The sequence below is a fragment of the Haliotis cracherodii genome, unplaced genomic scaffold (assembly GCF_022045235.1).
Source record: "Haliotis cracherodii isolate W230 unplaced genomic scaffold, xgHalCrac1.p SCAF_2, whole genome shotgun sequence".
Lineage (NCBI taxonomy): Eukaryota > Metazoa > Mollusca > Gastropoda > Lepetellida > Haliotidae > Haliotis > Haliotis cracherodii.
This window is the reverse complement of record NW_027266275.1, coordinates 70,661,292-70,683,559: the sequence shown is the minus strand read 5'-3', so window position 1 is coordinate 70,683,559 and position 22,268 is coordinate 70,661,292. Positions and strand designations below refer to the sequence as shown.

Sequence of the window (22,268 nt, the reverse complement as noted above, 5' to 3'; positions counted from 1 at the left end):
GATTTTTTATGTTGATACAAATTACAAATACAGATACTGATGTAAAGGTGCATTGTACTTCAGTCTTAAGAAGTTGCTAATTCTGGCTCTGTGAAATATTGTCCAAGGCAGTCGATGACATTGTCCTTGGTTTGAACTATAGAGATGGTTTGGTTTGGTTTGTTGATATTTCAGCTATATGAGGGTGGTCTGTAAATCATCAAGCCTGGACTAGACAATCCAGTGATTGATATCATGAGCATCGATCCATGCATTTGGGATCGATGACATGTATCAACCAAGTCAGTGTGCCTGACCACCCGATCCCACTCACTCACCCACTCACTCAACCACTCACTCAGCCGCTCACTCCACCACTCACTCACTCAACCACTCACTCACCCACTCACCACTCACTCAACCAATCACTCAACCACTCACTCAACCACTCACCACTCACTCAACCACTCAACCACTCAGTCAACCACTCACTCAACCACTCACTCACTCAACCACTCACTCAGCCGCTCACTCAACCACTCACTCAACCACTCACCACTCACTCAACCACTCACTCAACCACTCACTCACCCACTCACTCAACCACTCACTCAGCCGCTCACTCAGCCGCTCACTCAACCACTCACCCAACCACTCACCACTCACTCAACCACTCACCACTCACCCAACCACTCACCACTCACTCAACCACTCACTCACCCACTCACTCAACCACTCACTCAGCCGCTCACTCAGCCGCTCACTCAACCACTCACTCAACCAATCACTCAACCACTCACTCAACAACTCAACCACTCACTCAACCACTCACTCAACCACTTAACCACTCACTCAACCACTCACTCAACCACTCACTCAACCACTCAGTCAACCGCTCACTCAACCGCTCACTCTACCGCTCACTCAACTCACCCACTCACTCACCCACTCACTCACCCACTCACTCAACCACTCACTCACCCACTCACTCACCCACTCACTCAACCACTCACTCACCCACTCACTCAATCACTCAACCAATCACTCAACCACTCACCACTCACTCAACCACTCACTCAACCACTCACTCAACCACTCACTCAACCACTCACTCACCCACTCACTCAACCACTCACTCAACCACTCACTCAACCACTCACTCACCCACTCACTCAACCACTCACTCAACCACTCACTCAACCACTCACTCACCCACTCACTCAACCACTCACTCAACGACTCACTCACCCACTCACTCAACCACTCACTCACCCACTCACTCAACCACTCACTCAACCACTCACTCAACCACTCACTCACCAACTCACTCAACCACTCACTCACCCACTCACTCAACCACTCACTCAACCACTCACTCAACCACTCACTCACCCACTCACTCTCAACCACTCACTCAACCACTCACTCAACCACTCACTCAACCACTCACTCAACCACTCACTCAACCACTCACTCAACAACTCAACCACTCACTCAACCACTCACTCAACTACTCAACCACTCACGCAACCACTCACTCAACCACTCACTCAACCACTCACGCAACCACTCACTCAACAACTCACGCAACCACTCACTCAACCACTCACTCAACCACTCACTCAACCACTCACTCAACCACTCAGTCAACCGCTCACTCAACCGCTCACTCTACCGCTCACTCAACTCACCCACTCACTCACCCACTCACTCACCCACTCACTCAACCACTCACTCACCCACTCACTCACCCACTCACTCAACCACTCACTCACCCACTCACTCAATCACTCAACCAATCACTCAACCACTCACCACTCACTCAACCACTCACTCAACCACTCACTCAACCACTCACTCAACCACTCACTCACCCACTCACTCAACCACTCACTCAACCACTCACTCAACCACTCACTCACCCACTCACTCAACCACTCACTCAACCACTCACTCAACCACTCACTCACCCACTCACTCAACCACTCACTCAACGACTCACTCACCCACTCACTCAACCACTCACTCACCCACTCACTCAACCACTCACTCAACCACTCACTCACCCACTCACTCAACCACTCACTCACCCACTCACTCAACCACTCACTCAACCACTCACTCAACCACTCACTCAACCACTCACTCACCCACTCACTCTCAACCACTCACTCAACCACTCACTCAACCACTCACTCAACCACTCACTCAACCACTCACTCAACAACTCAACCACTCACTCAACCACTCACTCAACTACTCAACCACTCACGCAACCACTCACTCAACCACTCACTCAACCACTCACGCAACCACTCACTCAACAACTCACGCAACCACTCACTCAACCACTTACTCAACCACTCACTCAACCACTCACTGATTCAGCAGGAGCTGATACTCACCGAATCGTCAAACACTGTATTGGGTGTCATCCAACCCCATCAACTTTGATTGTAGCTCATGATGTCAATCACTGGATTGTCTGGTCCAGACCTGATTAATGGACACAAAGGAAGTACAGTGTTCCTGTTCTCAGTTACTGCTCTATACCTTCAATACGTCCTCAGCATACTTCCATCATGAAAGTAGATGCTTATTACGTGCATTATCGTCTTTGTTTATTATGGTTATTGAAGTGAAATAGATGCAGGAAAATAATTAGTGTCTTTCATGTTTTTTTCTCATTTGCTTCGAACATGTAATAAGTAATGAACTTGATGTTTGGGTGATGAAAAGGCGATGAAATTGATGCAGGAGATTATTATTTATTGGCAAAATGGACTATCATACACACATGGTTTTAGGAACATACCAATATGTGTTTGAATATGTGATCCAATGTTTCTTGCTGATAGAGTTTGGAGAGCAGACATACATATTCTGATGCTGATTTCAAGGCTAGACTTGCAAATTCCAAAGACCTGGTTTTCATTAAATTAGATTCGGATATTCCATAGTTCTGGTGCAGGACTACCTGGATGTGTGGCCACCTGGTTGAAGTGATTAAGTACTGCTAGACTTGCACAAGTTTCTAAAGGCAATAAGTATTAGTTTGAATGACACATAGGGGCACGTTGAAGTTATTTTCAGCAAGCTTAATAATGTTTGCTCCAAGCTGATCGGCAAGTTTTTCCAATCATTCCACTGTGTTCATTGTTTGTGAAGAGGCCCATGGCATCGTGAAGTATATGAACTTATTGTCACAAGTAACTGAAGGTGTCATCATCAATTGTTCAAGACCACAATGACATCACAAACAATTTTATGTGACAATGTTCAACTGAGCTGGTGTCTCCACTTGAGATCAGGAAACTGCAATTTTCTACATTTTGTCAGATTATACGTCTATGGGCTTATAAAAAATAGCCAACTCACAACTCTGAATTACACAGTATCTGTCCATCATAAATGAATGCCTTAAGTTCCTTGACATGACTCAAAATAAATTCACTTGAAACAGATACTCTGTAATTCCTTGTAGTCTTGTAGTCCTATAGGTTGTTTTCTAAACGCTTATAGGTCTCATCACCAGATCTTAAAGGTTACTAACTAGCAGTTGTGAGAGTCTGTCCTGTCAAGCTGAAGTAATACTGTTAAACATGTGGCCCACTCTCTCATTCCTGAAGATAGTTGGATGAAAAATGATACTGCTGTAGAGTTATCAGTTTGTTGATGGCTACAGACAAAGGGTTACAAAAACTGTGAACAATGAAAGGTTGAGATTAACCACTCCAGCTATTCAGTAGTATCTGAATATAAACACTATGACATGAATGATTGCTGGAGAAAACCAAGTCTCTTTCACTGTTTCAATTTACATGGTGTGGCTATCTAATTACGGGGATAAGTTTGAAAAAGAGAGACAAACCTGTCAGGAAAAATTCCCTGATTCTTTCAAACGTGCCCCTCATTATGCTTCGACTGATACTTTAAATTATGTTATTTGTCTTAAGCAGATTAAACCTGCAGACTTGAAGAAGCTAAAGCTGTCGCCAGAACTTGCTTACAAATCTATGAATAAGTGAATTGAATAAGTCATTACTTGGACATTTCTACACGTGTGATTGTGAAACTGAAAATACAGTATTGTGTTATGTGGGAGGTGCAAAGACCTGTCTGTGTTAGATGACATGTGCAATAAGTTGACATGTGTCAACTGTGTAATTTTAAAGGGTATACATATGTATTAACTGAACCATTTGTATTATTTATTTTTCAGCCATGCCTTACAAATTGTTTAAAAAAAACCTCAATTTAAAAACAACTAAAATGTTTGATTGTAACTTCAGTGGTGTTTTGGGTGCTTTTCGTATTGTGCATAAAATATCAGAGACGACACGTTCACTGGCCTGTCATCACGGCTATGTCACCCAACAAACATGGTATCATTACATCAGTACAAGTTATAGTTGGATATTCAGTAACAGTGTCAATGATAAAATACAGTACTTCCACATTTAGGAAGACCTGTGAAGATCCGGGTTAGAATAGGCCTTCAGAAAGCCATACTTGTCGTATGAGGCGACTAACGGGATCGGGTGGTCAGGCTCGCTGACTTGGTTGATGCATGTCATCGTATCCCAATTGCGTGGATCGATGCTCATTATGTCAATCACTAGATTGTCTGGTCCAGACTTGATTATTTACAGACCGCCATCATAAAGCTGGAATATTGCTGAGTGCTGAGTAGGTTTATGTGATAGGACTATTTTAGAGCTTTGTGCATTATGCTGTGTGTTTTAATGAATATCATCTTTTCTTTCAGCCCCAGAAAATGAAGATGATGAAGGGGCTGAGGAGTTTTTTCAAAGAGTAAGTTCAACTGTTCCACAGAGGTCTCTTTTATATGGTGATCAGGATGCTGCAGTATTTCATTAGCTGTGATAGATAAGATAAGATATTTATTGCATAACATTCCATATAGAAACAGTGGCAATATTCTACAAATATACGACAAATATATGACCTGTAAGTTAACTTAACAGGAACATTGTACATATAAATGCGGTATCTTATAACATGCAGTATTATTTCATGTAAAATTATGATATGGGAACATGATGTGAGAACTGAGCAAAATTTCTTGTATATCTACCAGTTTCCATTTTGAGTTAATGATAACATGAGGAATGTCCCAGGAATGGTATGAGAAAACCAAGAGTTATCCTAGGAAAGCGCAACAAGTCGTTGTATTCCCAGAAAGGAAGGCCTGAGAAAGTTCCAGATGACTCTAAACATGATTGGTTAGTTCGGAGAGAGTGGGGCTACCGTTGTAGGGTCCTCACTTCCAGTGGTGTGGAGCATATCATGGAACTGTTGCTATGTAAACTATACCATCTGTGAAACTATTTGGATAGCTTATATTGTTTTCTTTTTTTCAGATTATGGAAGAAACAAATACTCAGATAACATGGCCGTCCAAATTAAAAATAGGTGCAAAATCAAAAAAAGGTAAGTTGTAGTATTTTTAGAATCACAGAAATAGCGTAGAGGATCGTTAAGATGATGTTCCGGTTGTTTTTGAAGTCAAATCCCCTGCATAATAGGTGATCCTGCTGCAGATATATGGTAGATACGTCATTATTGAAGGGTCACCAAGGTATATAGGGTATTAAGCATGAACATGATAACAAGTATCAATAGGTCTGTGTATGTTGACAGTGTGATTTCAGAAATAAAGTTTGCTCTACCCCATGTGTGGTGTGACAAAGTATGCTTTGCCCTGAACTATTATAGTTAAATCACAAGGATTTGACATTATAATAGTTCTGGGCAAAACTATACTTTATTACACTACACATGGGGGTAGAGCAAACTTTATTACTTTTCTAAGATGCCGAATTTACAATCTCATCAAAATCAGATCTTAGTTCTCGTTACCTCTAAACAAAGATCTGAGGACATCCCATTAGGGGTCACGTCAGAACGACCTTTCATCCGACCAATAAGAGCCTCGCTTACCAGATCATGAAAGTGACAGTCGGAATGTAATTTCTTATCATGCAACCTAGAAAACTTAAACACGGGGTATTCTGAACGACAGTTATGGGCTTAACGGCTTTGTACAGGTTTAAAATTTTTATTCGAGAATTTGTCATAATATGTTTCGAAGCGTTTGAAATTACTGCCGTGAAGCATGAGAAAGCTGCCTTCTAACTGGCTAATGTCGACTTCTTGTCAGTCATTCCATTGGTCGGTCAAAGTTCGTGCAAGATCGTTCTGACGTGACCAGTAATGGGATGTCTTCAGATCTTTGTTTAGCAGTAGCGAGAACAAAGATCTGATTTTAATGTGATTGCCAAATTTAAGACTAACCTTGTGCTTTATTAGAGATGGGTTTGAAAAGAAACCTGTTATGAGTGGTGTTGTAAATTGAAAATGCATGAACAGGGCTCACTGACTGACTCCACCTAATTCCTGGTACCCTTTCTTTAAGAGACATATTTACGTTTTGAACATTATACAACACCACTAAAATGGATAGTTTATTATTGAAGCAGGTCATATTTCATTATCCGTTCAGTGTGTTCTTATCCATAAAACAATGCAGCAATAAGAAGGATTTTTAAATTTAAGTTTTTACTTTAATTTCCTTTATTTATCATCATGATCATGTGACTCGAAACATTCCACAGGTGCATTGTGGGGCTGAGCTAATGTAAACCTAGCCGAAGTTCAGTGTCGTTGGTTAGTGTAAGTTGAGGTGTTTTTGGTTGTACAAGTTGCAATTCTGTCTCCAACACTAGGAGACTGCAGCAACTGCAAGCCATGAAATAGTGTGATAACTGAGCTGGTTGCGCTACAGGATACTGTAACCAATGTCAGTCGACGGCCTGGGGCGTGATATGGCGTCACCCTGGGAAGAACATTGTGGAGGAAGAGCAATAGTGTCCGTTTTGTTTGACTGCTGTATACCGCTAAATGCTGTACGTTTAGCCACAGGTGTACATGTAGTTATGACAGTTTTCAAGGATTGCTCATGCCTAGTGTCTATAATTCCTAGGGCACCAACGCCAACCAGTTTTGTGACTGCTGTGGCACCTATACAATAGTTTGAATATGTTTGGGAAAACCCTGCATGAGAGATGGTTGACATCATCTTGCCATATTTCTTCCCTGGTAATAATATTCAAATATTTGACACGTTTAAAGAAACTATTTCACCGATAAATGATGTGGATGCTATCTTGTTTGACAATAATGAAAGAATGATGTTACCAAGGATACGTTAGATCACAGGGAAGGTCATTTGAACAGCGTCATGATGTCAACCCATTATGACGTAACTCAAAAAGTGTAGTTTATCGCGGAATAAAGTACAGTTGGTGCCTTTGATCTTTAGCGAAGCATCTGATAATAACAGTTGAAGAACATGTTTTTCTATCACCCTGATTGGATGCTTGTATGAAAGTAAACCAAGAAAGTATAACAAATTACACATAACACAGGGACTAGTGATGGCTGATGTAGTATGATAAACAACAGTAGAGGTATTGAGTGTTTTGAAAGGTCAATTTTGTGTGTGGACAAATCAGTTAAATTTGAGTTCTTTTTACATGCACATGGTGCATGTTGATATTAGGTTGCATTTTTCAATAAGAGGTTGCACTAGTGCATGTTCTAAATGGAGCCCTGAGTATATATACGATATTATGAATGACACGTAAGTCCTGCAACATTGTAACTTATCTACATCAGCGTTGCATCATGATGTACGGGACTGAAACTTACACTCTTCAAGGTTCTCGTAAATTGCCTTCCAAAATACCAGGCATGAAAACATCTCTCTGAAACCTGGGTAGCGCACATTCATACTCTTAATAACATAATGCTCATGTCAGCACAAATTACATGCAGTGTCTCCTTGGACAGGTGACTATGTTCGAAATATGCTTCTGTTCACACAGCAGTGAATGAATACCTGGTAGGACGAGATGACAACGTGACTGTTAACCTTGTAGCACCTCACACACAACTTTGGTTGTATACTCCCTAGGGAGCTGAGAAAATTGAGTGCACACCGATCTATTGACTGGGGAAATATTGTTTGAACATGAAGCCTTATGAGCATTCACTTGGTGAATGGAATCTGGCACATTATGAATGCATTATTTATATTATCATCATCATCATCATCATCTTCATCGTTATTATTATTATTATAAAATTATTATTATTATTAAAAGCTATTAGGTAACTGTTTGTGTGAATTAAGCCTAAGGCAGAGTTTCTGAAACACCATAATGCCATGATGAAGAGAATGGAATGTGTTCTGCCCCAGTTTATGACCAATAACCACAAGCCAGTCAGGTGTTTTACACTGCCCCGTCCAGGCCAGGTCCCTCTGTTATCAACGGCTTTGTTTATTTAAGCTAATATTGAAATTAAATTGGAAGATGAAAGGCAACTAGGGAGCACAAAGTTTGTATATTTAAGTTTGATGGATTACACTTGGTGCCAGGAACCATGTTGTTCCTTGGCTTAAGCGTCTTTGTTTCTCCGGATTGTGTCCAACCTTCAATTGTTCTGTTTTTGTGAAGTATTTTATAGGTGTGCAAGCAATATTTAGACAAGCCTCTTAACTCTTGTTGCATTATAAAGATAATAAACAGCAAATTTAAGCATCGCATGACTCACTCACACCTACTGAATCAAATGTAAGTGGGGGCACAGTTTAAATTCTTGTTACTCCTAAATCATGTGGTGTAATTTTGAGTTAATATGTAGCTTCTGGTAGACATTATGTTCAGAGAAGTGTATGCCAGAATAAAGTGTTGCTCGCTACAAAATTAAATTTCTGTGAGCTTGATGCAATAAATATGTTGTTTGAAAAGAAATGGAGTTGTGGGTTCACATGAGATGTTTATTATATCTCTTAAGAGACACTGATTTACTAAGCCCATAGCTTAGTATGAGTCTCAGGAGACAAAGTTACCTTAGCCTTGATCCTGTTTTGTACTGGGAAATTTCTTATCTTGAAAGCAGACAGATTGTCAAAATTTATTGCTGCCTTGCGCAACAAATTTTAAGTCATATAGTGGAGTGACAGGGAATAGCTGTAGTATTGCTGCGTGAGTGAGTGAGTAAATATTGATTTGTGCAAGTCACCAATATGCCAGATATATCAAATTATGAAACCTTGTCCAGGCAAACAAGTGGTTGACAGCATGAGCATCTATCCATGCCACCACCAGGTCACTCGTTGTGACCATAAACATACTATGACAGTGAGTGTGTGAGTATTGTTTTACACCGTTAAGGGCAGTATTCCAACACCATCACAGTGAGGAACACCAGAAATAGGTTTCACACATTGTACCCATGTGGGGAATTGAACATGAGGCTTCACTGGATGAGTGAGTGCGTATGGTTTTACACTTTTTAGTAATATCCCAGCAATATCATGGCAGGGGACACCAGAAATGGGCTTCACATATTGTTCCCATGTGGGGAATCAAACCCAGGTCTTCGGCATGATGAGCGAACGCTTTAACCACTAGGCTACCCGCCTGCCCCTTCACTGGATGACCAACTGATTTGACCTCTAGGCTACCCCACCCTGAAACACTACGCTAGCCAGCATCTATACATGGAATCATGGGATCTTCTGGAGATGTTTCATATACACATACCCCCTGTGAAGATTCAGCTTAGAATAGGTCTTCAGCAACACATGCTTGTTGTAAGAGACGATTAATGGGATCTGGTGGTCTGACTCGCTTACTTGCTTGATGATGTATTCATACCCCAATTGTGTAGATCAATGCTCCTGATGTTATACAGGTGAAATATTGCTGAGTGCGGCATTAAACAACAAACAAACAAATTCTACTTGAAAATACATCACCATTCACATTAGTGTACATGGTTAACAGCTGTATAATCCAGTTTCTTTACTAACTGATAACACATATGTAACTCATTATTATGAAACAAAGAATGCCTATATTATATTAAATTTAAGGTAAAAAAATGGTAAATAAAATAGAACACACTAATGTCCGTGATAGCACTGCATAACATCTGTTTGTTTTGCATCATTAGGAACCTGAAGTCAGTATTGCCCTCCTTCTGTTTTGTTGGCAATATCATCTTAAGCTGAAGAAAATAAGAAACAAATAAACAAATATATAAATATATATAAAGAAATGGCATAAGGCCCAGTCCTAAGTGAAGCTTACCAAATGTTGGTGCTCCCTTCATTCCCATACAACAGTCCATACATTCAATCTTGAAATGAGTGTTTATTTTGATACCTCCAGCTGCAGTTTTGTCTTTCAAACACACCCACTGATTGACAATTGTTGCTCTTGTTAATTTCAGTAGGCACTGTGTTCCATCACCAGCAAATCTAAACATTGGTAAATTAGGTTAGAGCTTCTTTCCTAAAATATGTTCACCTGTGGGATAACTTTCTTCTCTTTGAAAAATACTTGGATGCTCCAGGTTAATTTCCTGTGAATCATAGCTATATTTGTGTCGACTTACAGTACCAGTGTAATGTGACCTAGCTCGTTAACTCACTCTCACCTTGATAAATGTAGCAGGTGTAATCATGATCATTGTGATAAAGAAGTGTTATTCCGGAAAAATGCTTTCAACATTCTTTTTCTGTGGATTGGGGAACTGCTTCCTAACCAGTTGTCTAATTGTAGCTCAAAGTTTGTTTTCTTTTCACAAGTAGTTAGGGAAGGAATTTTTATTTATCTTCGAACCTGAAATAATGTTGACATTTGATTGCGTGGTGCCCACAAGCTAGAATCAGTTGGTAGTCAGTACCTAGATTTTACACTCCCCCTCCCTTATGAATTCCGGGGTGGTTAGGGAGCCTAGTGGTTAAAGAGATCGCTCGTCACGCCGAAGACCCGGGTTTGATTCCCCACATGGGTACAATGTGTGAAGCCCATTTCTGGTGTAATATTGCAGTAATATTGCTAAAAGCGGCGTAAAACTCACACACTCACTCACTCACTCACTCACTCACCTGCTTTAGTCAGAAGATATTTAGAAATTTCATCTACATTAGACCAGTGTTTGAAATAAGATAAATTGCTGTGCTGCCCCCTTATATCAGGACCCACATACTTCAGAAGCTGCAGGCCCAGACTAAACTCAACATGCCCTCATTACAGAAAGGCTAAGAAACTGAGGCTACAGAACAAGAACCCCTAAATGTTAAAAAAATCCCCAGCAAGCTACTGACTAGACTTGCACAAGCCTCTAAGGCAATAATTATTAGTTTTGATGATAATTTCTATATTATATAAATAATACAATCAAATTATTCCTATAGAAGTCTGGTGTCCTTATCTAGACATCCCGATTATAGGGTTAGAATTACTATGCACCTATGGACTTACTCAGTACAGCCAGTTGGAATGATTTTAGGCTTAACATCATTTTGAATAAGGCTAGAAGTTTAAAGATAAAGTTGCTCAGAATACTACCTTAATACTATTGCACTACTAGTATAGTAACCCCAAGTAGTCACCCCTAAGCTTGAGTAAGAGCGTACTAATGAGGAATGGGTGGTCACATCATCACCCACAGGTTTACCTTGTCCAGACTTGATTATTTTCAGGCCATTGATGACAAGCTGGAATCATATTGAACAACACATACTCAATCACTTATGCTTCCTAGTGCAGCAAAGATTGTATGCTATCGTTGTGATTATGAAGAATGTACTTTTGTCATCACCAGTGGAGGTTCTGTGTAAGAATACAGGTCCCAAAAATCAATAAACTGACTGGTGGGGGCTTCACCAGTAGATAAGCAACCCATGCTTATGATAGGCGACTCTTGAGGACTAAAACATATGAGTGAAATTTAAGTATGATTCAAAGAATTCCACTTGAGTAAATGATTTGGAAAATAATACTAGTCAGAATGTATGGTTGAAATATATTGGAGTATTAAGAAGATTGCCAAAAATGTGACTTGCCAAATGTCAATGGACAGTGTGCTAGTACAGCTTGAACTATACCCAGCTATCAGTGTCTTGATCGGCTCTCAACAGTTAGTGGCATTGTATAATCTTATTCCTAGCAAATATATCAACAGTATTTGAATATGATGATAAAGCAGTGAACCTTCAAACCAAATATGTTGATATTAGAAATCTTATTGCAAGTATATGACATAGGAATTCTCCTTCAGGCAGCACAATGCCATACAGCATAGACAAATACACTTAAGCCTCATCCATCAGTGATTGAAGTGCGTTATATTTCGTATCATCCAGACAATAATTCACATATCCCATGTGCCTAGCAAGGAAGGTATTCTAGATTGTGACAAGGCTTATCAAGGCTATGATACAATGTTAGCCAATATGTACAGGATATGTGAGGGCACTGTCTCTTTCCTTGTAATGACATCAGTTGTACAAGGTGAAGACCTCTGACTGATAGAGAAGCTCTATTTCAAGTATTAAGCAGGAGGGTCTAATAAATTTGGGTTTTGTAGTCTTCTCATACATTTACAGTAGACTTGCAGACTTTATGTGTTTACTGGGACTGCTCATAAAGTGTATTTTGGTGTACATGGTGAATGCGTGATGGGTTTCCCTTGTATTTATAGTTAAACTGGTTAAAACAATGTTTTTGATCATTTCGTATATGTTTGACTCATCTTTTTTACAAAAACACCTGGTATCTTCACTATTTGATAGTGATTCATAAGCACATGCTTATAATCTTTATTTATACCTCAAAACTTATGTAAAAATTATTTGAATGTCAATGCAGACAGCTGTTGTTAACAGGCGGTTAGTAACAGTCTTACTGAATTACATATCCAAGTGAACTACAGAGCCATTGTACTATCTTCTTCAAGTGTTAAGAGGTGACACTGCTAGTCATGGGGGATACTTGAAACTTTCAAGATTCAAGATATTTATTGTACAGAAGACCCTCAAGGGGCAGGGTACACAATCTACCCGTATACTACAGATACAGCATGTTTTACAGAAAATCAACATAGCAAGACTAACATAGTAGCATACAGTAGATAAAGGGGTTAATAACAGGATTTATAGGATCAGGTTATGTAGTAATGAGGGAAGATATTTTGGAGAACATGTCATAATTATCTTTGAGACACTTTTGGCAGTGACATGGCGAGGATTTAGTATCATTGCCAGAGATTTGGCTTCATCAGGTCATGTTTTCAGGATTAATTATTTGCAGTAGTAATTTTCAGTTTAAAAGAAAGTGAATTTCACCTTCTACTTCATTTTCGTTGCAGAGGTGACAATCTTTGTTCAGGAGGAGTCTTGCTGTATCTGCCTCTTTCAATTTGTAGATCATGGCAGCTGAGGCGTAACCTTGTTAAGCATAATCGGTGTACCATGCATTTTCCATGACGCCCACCCTTCTGAACCATGTACAAAAAAACACACCTGTGATGAGACGATTCCGGTGGAAAGTCTGTGCTGACAGATACATGCATGAACTTCTTTAGCTAGGTCTAGTTCCAGAGCAGGTGCTTGACTAAGTAATTCCAACAGCATTCCCTATTCAAACACATGTGTTCTGGAGAACCATTGTGAGCACAGGAAGTCTGACCAGCACAGTTGGTGATGATCATGCACCAAAATATTCCAACAATGCTGCCCTGAAGGACTTTAGTCAAGTCATCTAAGTATAAAACATCAGTGCCAGAGAAGAGTTAGTCTCGATTGTCTGCCAAAGCAGGGGTGATGGGGTAGCCTAGTGGTTTAAGCGTTTGCTCGTCACACCGAAGATCCGGGTGATTGCCCACATGGGTACAATGTGTGAAGCCGATTTCTGGTGTCCCCCGCCGTGATAGTGCTGGATTATTGCTAAAAGCGGCTTCAAACCATGCTCACACACTCACCCACTGCTAAAGCAGATTTCATGCACTTCTCTGGCCCAACAGAACATGACGATATTGCATCATGTAAAATTTGTATCGCTGATATTTGATGCTTCATAGTCAATCTGTGGGCACGGGGTGGCCCAGTGGGTTATGCTGACACTTGCTCTTCATGGTTCAGTTAATTATCTTGCACTCCCTGAAATGGAGAGACAGAACAGCCAAACTGTGTAATCTTTATGGCTTCTTTCCCAGTCATATTGTCCCAATGTTTGGATTACTGACTCCAGGGTGTGTAGTCATGGTAGTACTCCTCCCCTGCTTCAGGCTGGTATTCCTGAGATGGAACAACACCTCCCTAAAGCGCTGGATTACATTGTCCTGCCAATGGGTTATATCCAAGGTTATCATCCTGGCTAAGGGTGTCAGTGTGACATTGGTCATGGCCTCCTGGACAGCTTGACGCAGATAGAGATGCAAGGAGAATGTGTCAGTGTGATAGCCCTGCTACTCATGACCAGTACAGTTTATCCTCCATCAGTCATACATCTGTGTTGACACAGCTTCAGGAGGAAGTGATAACCTCCTCCTGTAGTACACTTACATTTCCTTCCTAGATGATAGACTATCAGCTGACCCGGCAGCACCATTTAACAAGATACTTAGGGCACAGGTGGCACAGTTGTCTATGGCATCAGCAGAGATGCATACCAGGATCCAGTAATTATGGGTTCGAATCCCATTCTTGCTCTAATCATGATCCTTGATTTGTCAGCACCAAACCCTCATGGACTTCACGCACGCACGCACTCACTCACTCACTCACTCACTCACTCACTCACTCACTCACTCACTCACTTTATCTCTGCCACCCTCCATCCACCCCTCCATCTCTTTACTTCCTGTTTCAGTTCTTTTACCTTCTTCCCTCCTATCTCTGCCACCCTCCTTCCCTCCTATCTCTGCCACCCTCCTTCCCTCCTATCTCTGCCACCCTCCTTCCCTCCTATCTCTGCCACCCTCCTTCCCTCCTATCTCTGCCACCCTCCTTCCCTCCTATCTCTGCCACCTTCCTTCCCTCCTATCTCTGCCACCCTCCATCCATCCCTTTATCTTTGCCACTCCATGCACCCTGATGTCCAGGCCACCATCACAGCCCAGGTATTGCCTCCGCATAGACTCAATAAATCACACCCTATCAAGTGAGTGTTTGATTTACTCTCTGTTGGGCTGGTTTAGACAACTGTATTTTGATAGCGAGATAATTAGAGAAAACAATTTACTCCCACCTCGACCCCAAGTGAGATAGTTGACATGGAGTCTCAGACCCTCGCAAACCTTGCAGTGGAAGCAGTGCTAGTTGGTCCCTGGGATTATTTTCCCTTCCCAACTTGTTGGATCATGTTTATTTTCTCTCAGCTGTTTATACTGGGACTGATTTGGAAGATAAGCTACATGCAGAGCTGTTGAATGTGCGATCATTACATCAGGCCATTTGTCATGCTTGTATTCTGCTGAAATGTATGGAATTTCTCTCTTAGAGTATGCCTGTACTTAGAGTATGCCTGGTGGCAACTGAATCACTACGTTTGCTTCAATTGAAACAAACTTATCTATTTCATTGCTCTCATTACCTTTCAGATGATTTAAGCAAATGATGGTTGAATTTAATCAGCCCTTGAAGAAACATAAACAAGCAGCATTAACCTCATTCACGAACCCTTGAGTATTAAATCTTATTCTGGAAAAGTGATTTAAGAGTCTCGTTTGGTAGGCACTTGATTTGAACACATTCTCTCTTGGAGAAGGGAGACTCAATGAATTGTATGGATTGCTTGATCCATTTCAACTGAGAACTCAGCATCTTTGACATTTTATCTCAAGCTCACACCTCTCAACAACACTATCTTGCTAGAGAGGCTGTGTTTTTCATAACTTTGATTGTCTGAAATTCTTCCAAGTCAGACCTCCAAGGGCCAGTGAGTGTATGACTGACAGGAGCAGTCAATCCTCCCCTAAACTTCCCTGTGTAGTATAGAGGCTGATGTCTTTATTAGCTGACCTAGGCTGTTTCTGATGAACCAACGCAACAAGTGGCAGCCATGGTATCTCATGGAGTCGAGTGAAGTACTGGATTGGACTATCTCAGTGTTTGAAGCTAAGATACGGTTGATCAAGACATAAGTCATCATTTCTGTCATTTATACTTTGTCTGTAGACAATGATGCTGTTTGTTTCTTATGATTTCTCAACTTGAAATATAGGTGTTTTTTATTGTGGTTTAAGATGGAATATATTTAAGAAATTTAAATATATTCAACAATGAAGTCATCAATGATTCTCTTGTCAGGAACAAAATCTGGAACACAAGCAAATCTATTTAATGATCACAACCACCAACTTTTCTGATTACAGACCAAAATTTTTTCTAATTCTTTGGGCAATTAAGCAAAGTGATGCACTATATAGGACTTTGCTGATTTCTAGTACCAGGTCGGGTAGCCTAGTGGTTAAAGCATGAGCTCATCACGCCCTAATGCCCGGGTTCGATTCCACATGGAAACAATGTATAAAGCCCGTTTCTAGTTTCCTCCCCGCCTTGCTCACGTGCTATTTTGCTGGAATATTGCTGGAAGCGGCGTAATGCCTCGCTCACTCACTCACTCACTCACTCACTCACTCAAACATACAAACAGAAAGTATTCCAAGAAGATATAGTAGATTGTAAATATTTCTCACACCACTCCACTCCACTCCACTCCATGTTCTGTGAAGTTCCTGAACACAGATGATCCTGTGCACATCATTGATGTAACAAGTGCTGTGTGATATCACCTTACACCATGTACGCTGGCCTCCTCCTGTAGAAATGCCTGTGTCTGGCTTCTGCCCACTGCTCCACCACAATCACACAATAAAAGCATACCTCCAAGTTGCAGTGTCAGCATTATGACTCCATCCTATGACGTTAAACCCAGTTTCACCTCACCTCACCTCAATCTGGACAGTGAGAACAATTTTACTGAACAAAGGTCACTTAAAGTTTGGTCATATGAAATTTTATCTATTTAGCATAGCTGTGTTGACTATGATATTCTGACATGACTGCCCAGCATCACAATTTGCTCTTCGGTTGTTGTTTTTATTTTGTCAGTGATTGCATGCTTTAACAAGGTTTGAACTAAATACTAAAGATACATTCTTAGCATCACAATGATAACAGAGGAAGAAGAAAAAGCAAATCTGGTGGCACTGCTGGGTGTATCTACAACTGGCAGACCACTGCTGGGTGGTACAGTTAGTGTCTTAACTGTGATACCATGTGATACTTCTGCAGCGTGCATACCACTGTTGGGTGGTACTTCTGCAACTTGCAGACCACTGTTGGGTGGTACAGTTAGTGTCTTAACTGTGATGCCATGTGATACAGCTGGGTGTTCCATGTTCCTGGTGATACAGCTGGGTGTACCATGTTCCTGGTGATACAGCTGGGTGTACCATGTACCTGGTGATACAGCTGTGTGTACCATGTACCTGGTGATACAGCTGGGTGTTCCATGTTCTTGGTGATACAGCTGGGTGTACCATGTTCCTGGTGATACAGCTGGGTGTACCATGGTCCTGGTGATACAGCTGGGTGTACCATGTTCCTGGTGATACAGCTGGGTGTTCCATGTTCCTAGTGATACAGCTGGGTGTTCCATGTTCCTGGTGATACAGCTGGGTGTTCCATGTTCTTGGTGATACAGCTGGGTGTACCATGTTCCTGGTGATACAGCTGGGTGTACCATGGTCCTGGTGATACAGCTGGGTGTACCATGTTCCTGGTGATACAGCTGGGTGTACCATGTTCCTGGTGATACAGCTGGGTGTACCATGTTCCTGGTGATACAGCTGGGTGTACCATGTTCCTGGTGAGACAGCTGGGTGTACCATGTTCCTAGTGATACAACTGGGTGTTCCATGTTCCTGGTGATACAGCTGGGTGTTCCATGTTCCTAGTGATACAGCTGGGTGTTCCATGTTCCTGGTGATACAGCTGGGTGTTCCATGTTCCTGGTGATACAGCTGGGTGTACCATGTTCCTGGTGATACAGCTGGGTGTACCATGTTCCTGGTGATACAGCTGGGTGTACCATGTTCCTGGTGATACAGCTGGGTGTACCATGGTCTTGGTGATACAGCAGGGTGTTCCATGTTCCTGGTGATACAGCTGGGTGTACCATGTTCCTGGTGATACAGCTGGGTGTACCATGTTCCTGGTGATACAGCTGGGTGTACCATGTACCTGGTGATACAGCTGGGTGTACCATGGTCCTGGTGATACAGCTGGGTGTACCATGTTCCTGGTGATACAGCTGGGTGTTCCATGTTCCTAGTGATACAGCTGGGTGTTCCATGTTCCTGGTGATACAGCTGGGTGTTCCATGTTCTTGGTGATACAGCTGGGTGTACCATGTTCCTGGTGATACAGCTGGGTGTACCATGGTCCTGGTGATACAGCTGGGTGTACCATGTTCCTGGTGATACAGCTGGGTGTACCATGTACCTGGTGATACAGCTGGGTGTACCATGTTCCTGGTGATACAGCTGGGTGTACCATGTTCCTGGTGAGACAGCTGGATGTACCATGTTCCTAGTGATACAACTGGGTGTTCCATGTTCCTGGTGATACAGCTGGGTGTTCCATGTTCCTAGTGATACAGCTGGGTGTTCCATGTTCCTGGTGATACAGCTGGGTGTTCCATGTTCCTGGTGATACAGCTGGGTGTACCATGTTCCTGGTGATACAGCTGGGTGTACCATGTTCCTGGTGATACAGCTGGGTGTACCATGTTCCTGGTGATACAGCTGGGTGTACCATGTTCCTGGTGATACAGCTGGGTGTACCATGGTCTTGGTGATACAGCAGGGTGTTCCATGTTCCTGGTGATACAGCTGGGTGTACCATGTTCCTGGTGATACAGCTGGGTGTACCATGTTCCTGGTGATACAGCTGGGTGTACCATGTTCCTGGTAATACAGCTGGGTTTTCCATGTTCCTGGTGATACAGCAGGGTGTTCCATGTTCCTGGTGATACAGCAGGGTGTTCCATGTTCCTGGTGATACAGCTGGGTGTACCATGTTCCTGGTGATACAGCTGGGTGTACCATGTTCCTGGTGATACAGCTGGGTGTACCATGTTCCTGGTAATACAGCTGGGTTTTCCATGTTCCTGGTGATACAGCTGGGTGTACCATGTTCCTGGTGATACAGCTGGGTGTACCATGGTCTTGGTGATACAGCTGGGTGTACCATGTACCTGGTGATACAGCTGGGTGTACCATGTTCCTGGTGATACAGCTGGGTGTACCATGTTCCTGGTGATACAGCTGGGTGTACCATGTTCCTGGTAATACAGCTGGGTGTTCCATGTTCCTGGTGATACAGCAGGGTGTTCCATGTTCCTGGTGATACAGCTGGGTGTACCATGTACCTGGTAATGCAGCTGGGTGTTCCAAGTTCCTGGTGATACAGCTGGGTGTTCCATTAATGATAATACAAAGGCAGAGAGGGCCTATGTTATTGCAGTGTTGCAGATGGGGTCTTAAGAATATGTAATTACCTCTATCGTCTCTGCTTGTAGGCATTCAGATAATAGTGGTAATGCTGTTCACATTATTTCTTCAAAACCTAAAGAATACCAGCAGCTGAGGCCAAAAAAAGATTGTGATTCTCTATCTTGTGTTATGTCTGATTCTGAAGAGAACAGTTTGTTTGAAATCTTCTTCAGATGGTGTCAACATTTCACAGAGTGGGTGAGACAGCTAGATACTACAGTAAACACATTTTATGATGAACACCCAGGTTTCATCAAGATCTATTTGTTATTTATGTAGTTCACTTTTAGTGATTTCATGTAAAGATACATGTCAATTTGTCTGATCTGGCCCTCTAGCAGTTCATCTAATTGAAAACTGTATACAGTTCATCATGACACCATATTTGCTTTCCAGAAGAATGGCTCCAACTAACCCTGGGACCCATGATCATAGTTTTACAACGATCATAACTTATAAACATTAACTTGGACTTACACTATGCTGGCTTTATGAAACAGAACCCAGGGTCCCTTGATCATACAGTTACGACTAACGTAACTCATAAACTTTAACATGGACTTCCGACAGTCATAGCACTACGCTGGCTTTGTGAAAATGGGCCCAAGCTGACTATGGCATAACAGCTTGTTCACTCTGTCACTAATCATGATGATTACACTGTATTCAGCATTGTCACAGATGAGATTATTTCAGTAAATCATGAGTATGAATTTACTTTGCTTTTGTCAAAATTCCCACAAGATCCCCAGAAAATGTACCCATGTGCAGAATAGAACCTGGGCCTTCGTTGTAACATGCAAATGTTTTTACAGCTAGGTTGTCCCACCAGTTCTGTGCCTTTCTTGTAGGAAACCAAGGTCACATAAAAAACCTGGTCCAGTGAACAATAATGCAGACCATATCTTAAGAATAAAGTGTACTGAAAAATATGGAAGAAACTCTAAGGACAAAGGACAGTTCTGACTGAAATTTTAATTATAGTGTGGTTGCAGCCCAATCTCTGATTGGTCAGATGAAAGGTCGTTCTGAAGTGACCCGTAATGGGATGTCCTCAGATCTTTGTTTAGCGGTAATGAGAACTAAGACCTGATTTTAATAAGATTTGGTTGCAGCCCAAATACAGGATTTATGGTAATGATGTAATAGAGGTAGTATTTTTAAAATTATTAACAATGTTAACTTATGTTATGATTTTTTTAATTTGTCTTTCTGTCAAAATGCATCAATGTGTCAGTTCTAATGGCGTGGCCAGATACAGGTTCAGGAAATTATTATGATAGGTTGACTGTGTGTATTCACCATTCTTTGCTTCAGGCCATATCTTCAGTGTTGTGTCAGGGTAGGATCCCATGGTTAAATGTGTCAATATGCTCAGTCTGTGCCAGAGGATGATAGTGAACCTGGTCCAGTGTGAAGCGTTTCAAAAACCAAGATGATGCAGTAGGCCACCAGCATCCATCTTCAATAGTTGACATACAAGTTATATCAACAATTTTAATCATAATCTAGTCTTTCATATTTGGAATGATTTGTCTGAAGGACATGGTAGAGTATTCCACCTATCTCCATGGGCAGGATGTCCGTAGTATTATCTCACAGTCTCCATCAGGACATTAAACACACGTGCCCACACTTCCTTCAACACAACTCTGTACTACAGATAATATTCCGGAGGCTAAGTAAGTGCTATTTTAGACATTGTTCAAAGAGCTGACGATATTAGGATGTAGTGATGTATAGATGGGTTAAATCATGTTGAAAAGGTGAATAAGTAACCATTTGTTTATCATTTTCCACGTTTATCGAAGTCATGGGGAGACCTATTATGCATGCACGTTATACCAAATTAATAATGAGTCGCTGTTTCTATGTTTTAATTTGTGGTGGGTGTAGCCTACTGGTTCGTGTGTTTGCTTGTCATATTTGAAGACCTAGGTTTTGTTCCTGAGGAAAGGATGTTCATACTTTCTGTTGTTCCTGCTGTGTAAAAACTAACTCACCTGCCTTTCTAAGAAATGCCCCCATGGGAACCTGTGGTATTCCACATCACTGTCCGGGTCTTCAGCAACCCATGCTTGTCGTAAGAAGACCACCTCCATGGTCTAGTGGTAGAGAGTCCGATCACAGACGGTCGGGGTTCGATCCCCGGTTGCATCATACTAAATGATATTAAAAGATGGTACTTGTTGTTACCCTGTCTGACTTTCGGCATTAAAGGGATAAACCAAGGACTGTCGTCTTGGAGTCAGTATACTGTGTCTGAGTGAGGTATTCATGTTAAACTGTGGCATGGTATCTGTGTGGGCTAGCAATTTAAAAACGGCGTTACCAGCACTGGTACCTGCACTCTCTCTCTCTCTCTCTCACACACACACACACACACACACACACACACACACACACACACGTTGCTAATATAAATGTAATAATCATGAAAGCAACGTTAAACCCAATTTCATCTTGTCGTATGAGGGGATTAACAGGATCGGGTGGTCGGACTCACTGACATGGTTGATACATGTCATTGTATCCTAATTGTCTACATTGATATTGATGCTCATGATGTCAATCACTGGATTGTGTGGTACAGACTATTGCTGAGTTATGGCTCTAAACAACAAAGAAAGAGTGGTGATATAGGTCACAAATACCTTATATTTGTGGTAAAGGCTGACTAAGCGAGGATCGGGGGGGTCACATTGTGTGTCATCATGCCCATATGGCATTTTTGTTCATGCTATCAACCATCGTTTTACTCAACTATTTAAATATAGCTAGAATTTGGGCAGAGTTTGAAATTATCACAAGCCTGCTAGCCCAAGGCCACTATATACCATCATGTA

The 22,268-nt window shown here is 41.6% G+C and overlaps 1 protein-coding gene across 1 annotated transcript in view; it reads left to right on the top strand.

Moving 5' to 3' along the window:
* The window catches only part of LOC139468439 (protein bicaudal C homolog 1-B-like), a 137,732-nt gene that overhangs the window by 37,706 nt on the left and 77,758 nt on the right, over window positions 1-22,268 (top strand). Inside the window, exons 2-3 of the mRNA XM_071250402.1 lie at window positions 4,748-4,794; window positions 5,364-5,433. Of these exons, the coding sequence (XP_071106503.1) occupies window positions 4,748-4,794; window positions 5,364-5,433 (117 nt within the window). The remainder of the gene's footprint in view (window positions 1-4,747; window positions 4,795-5,363; window positions 5,434-22,268) is intronic.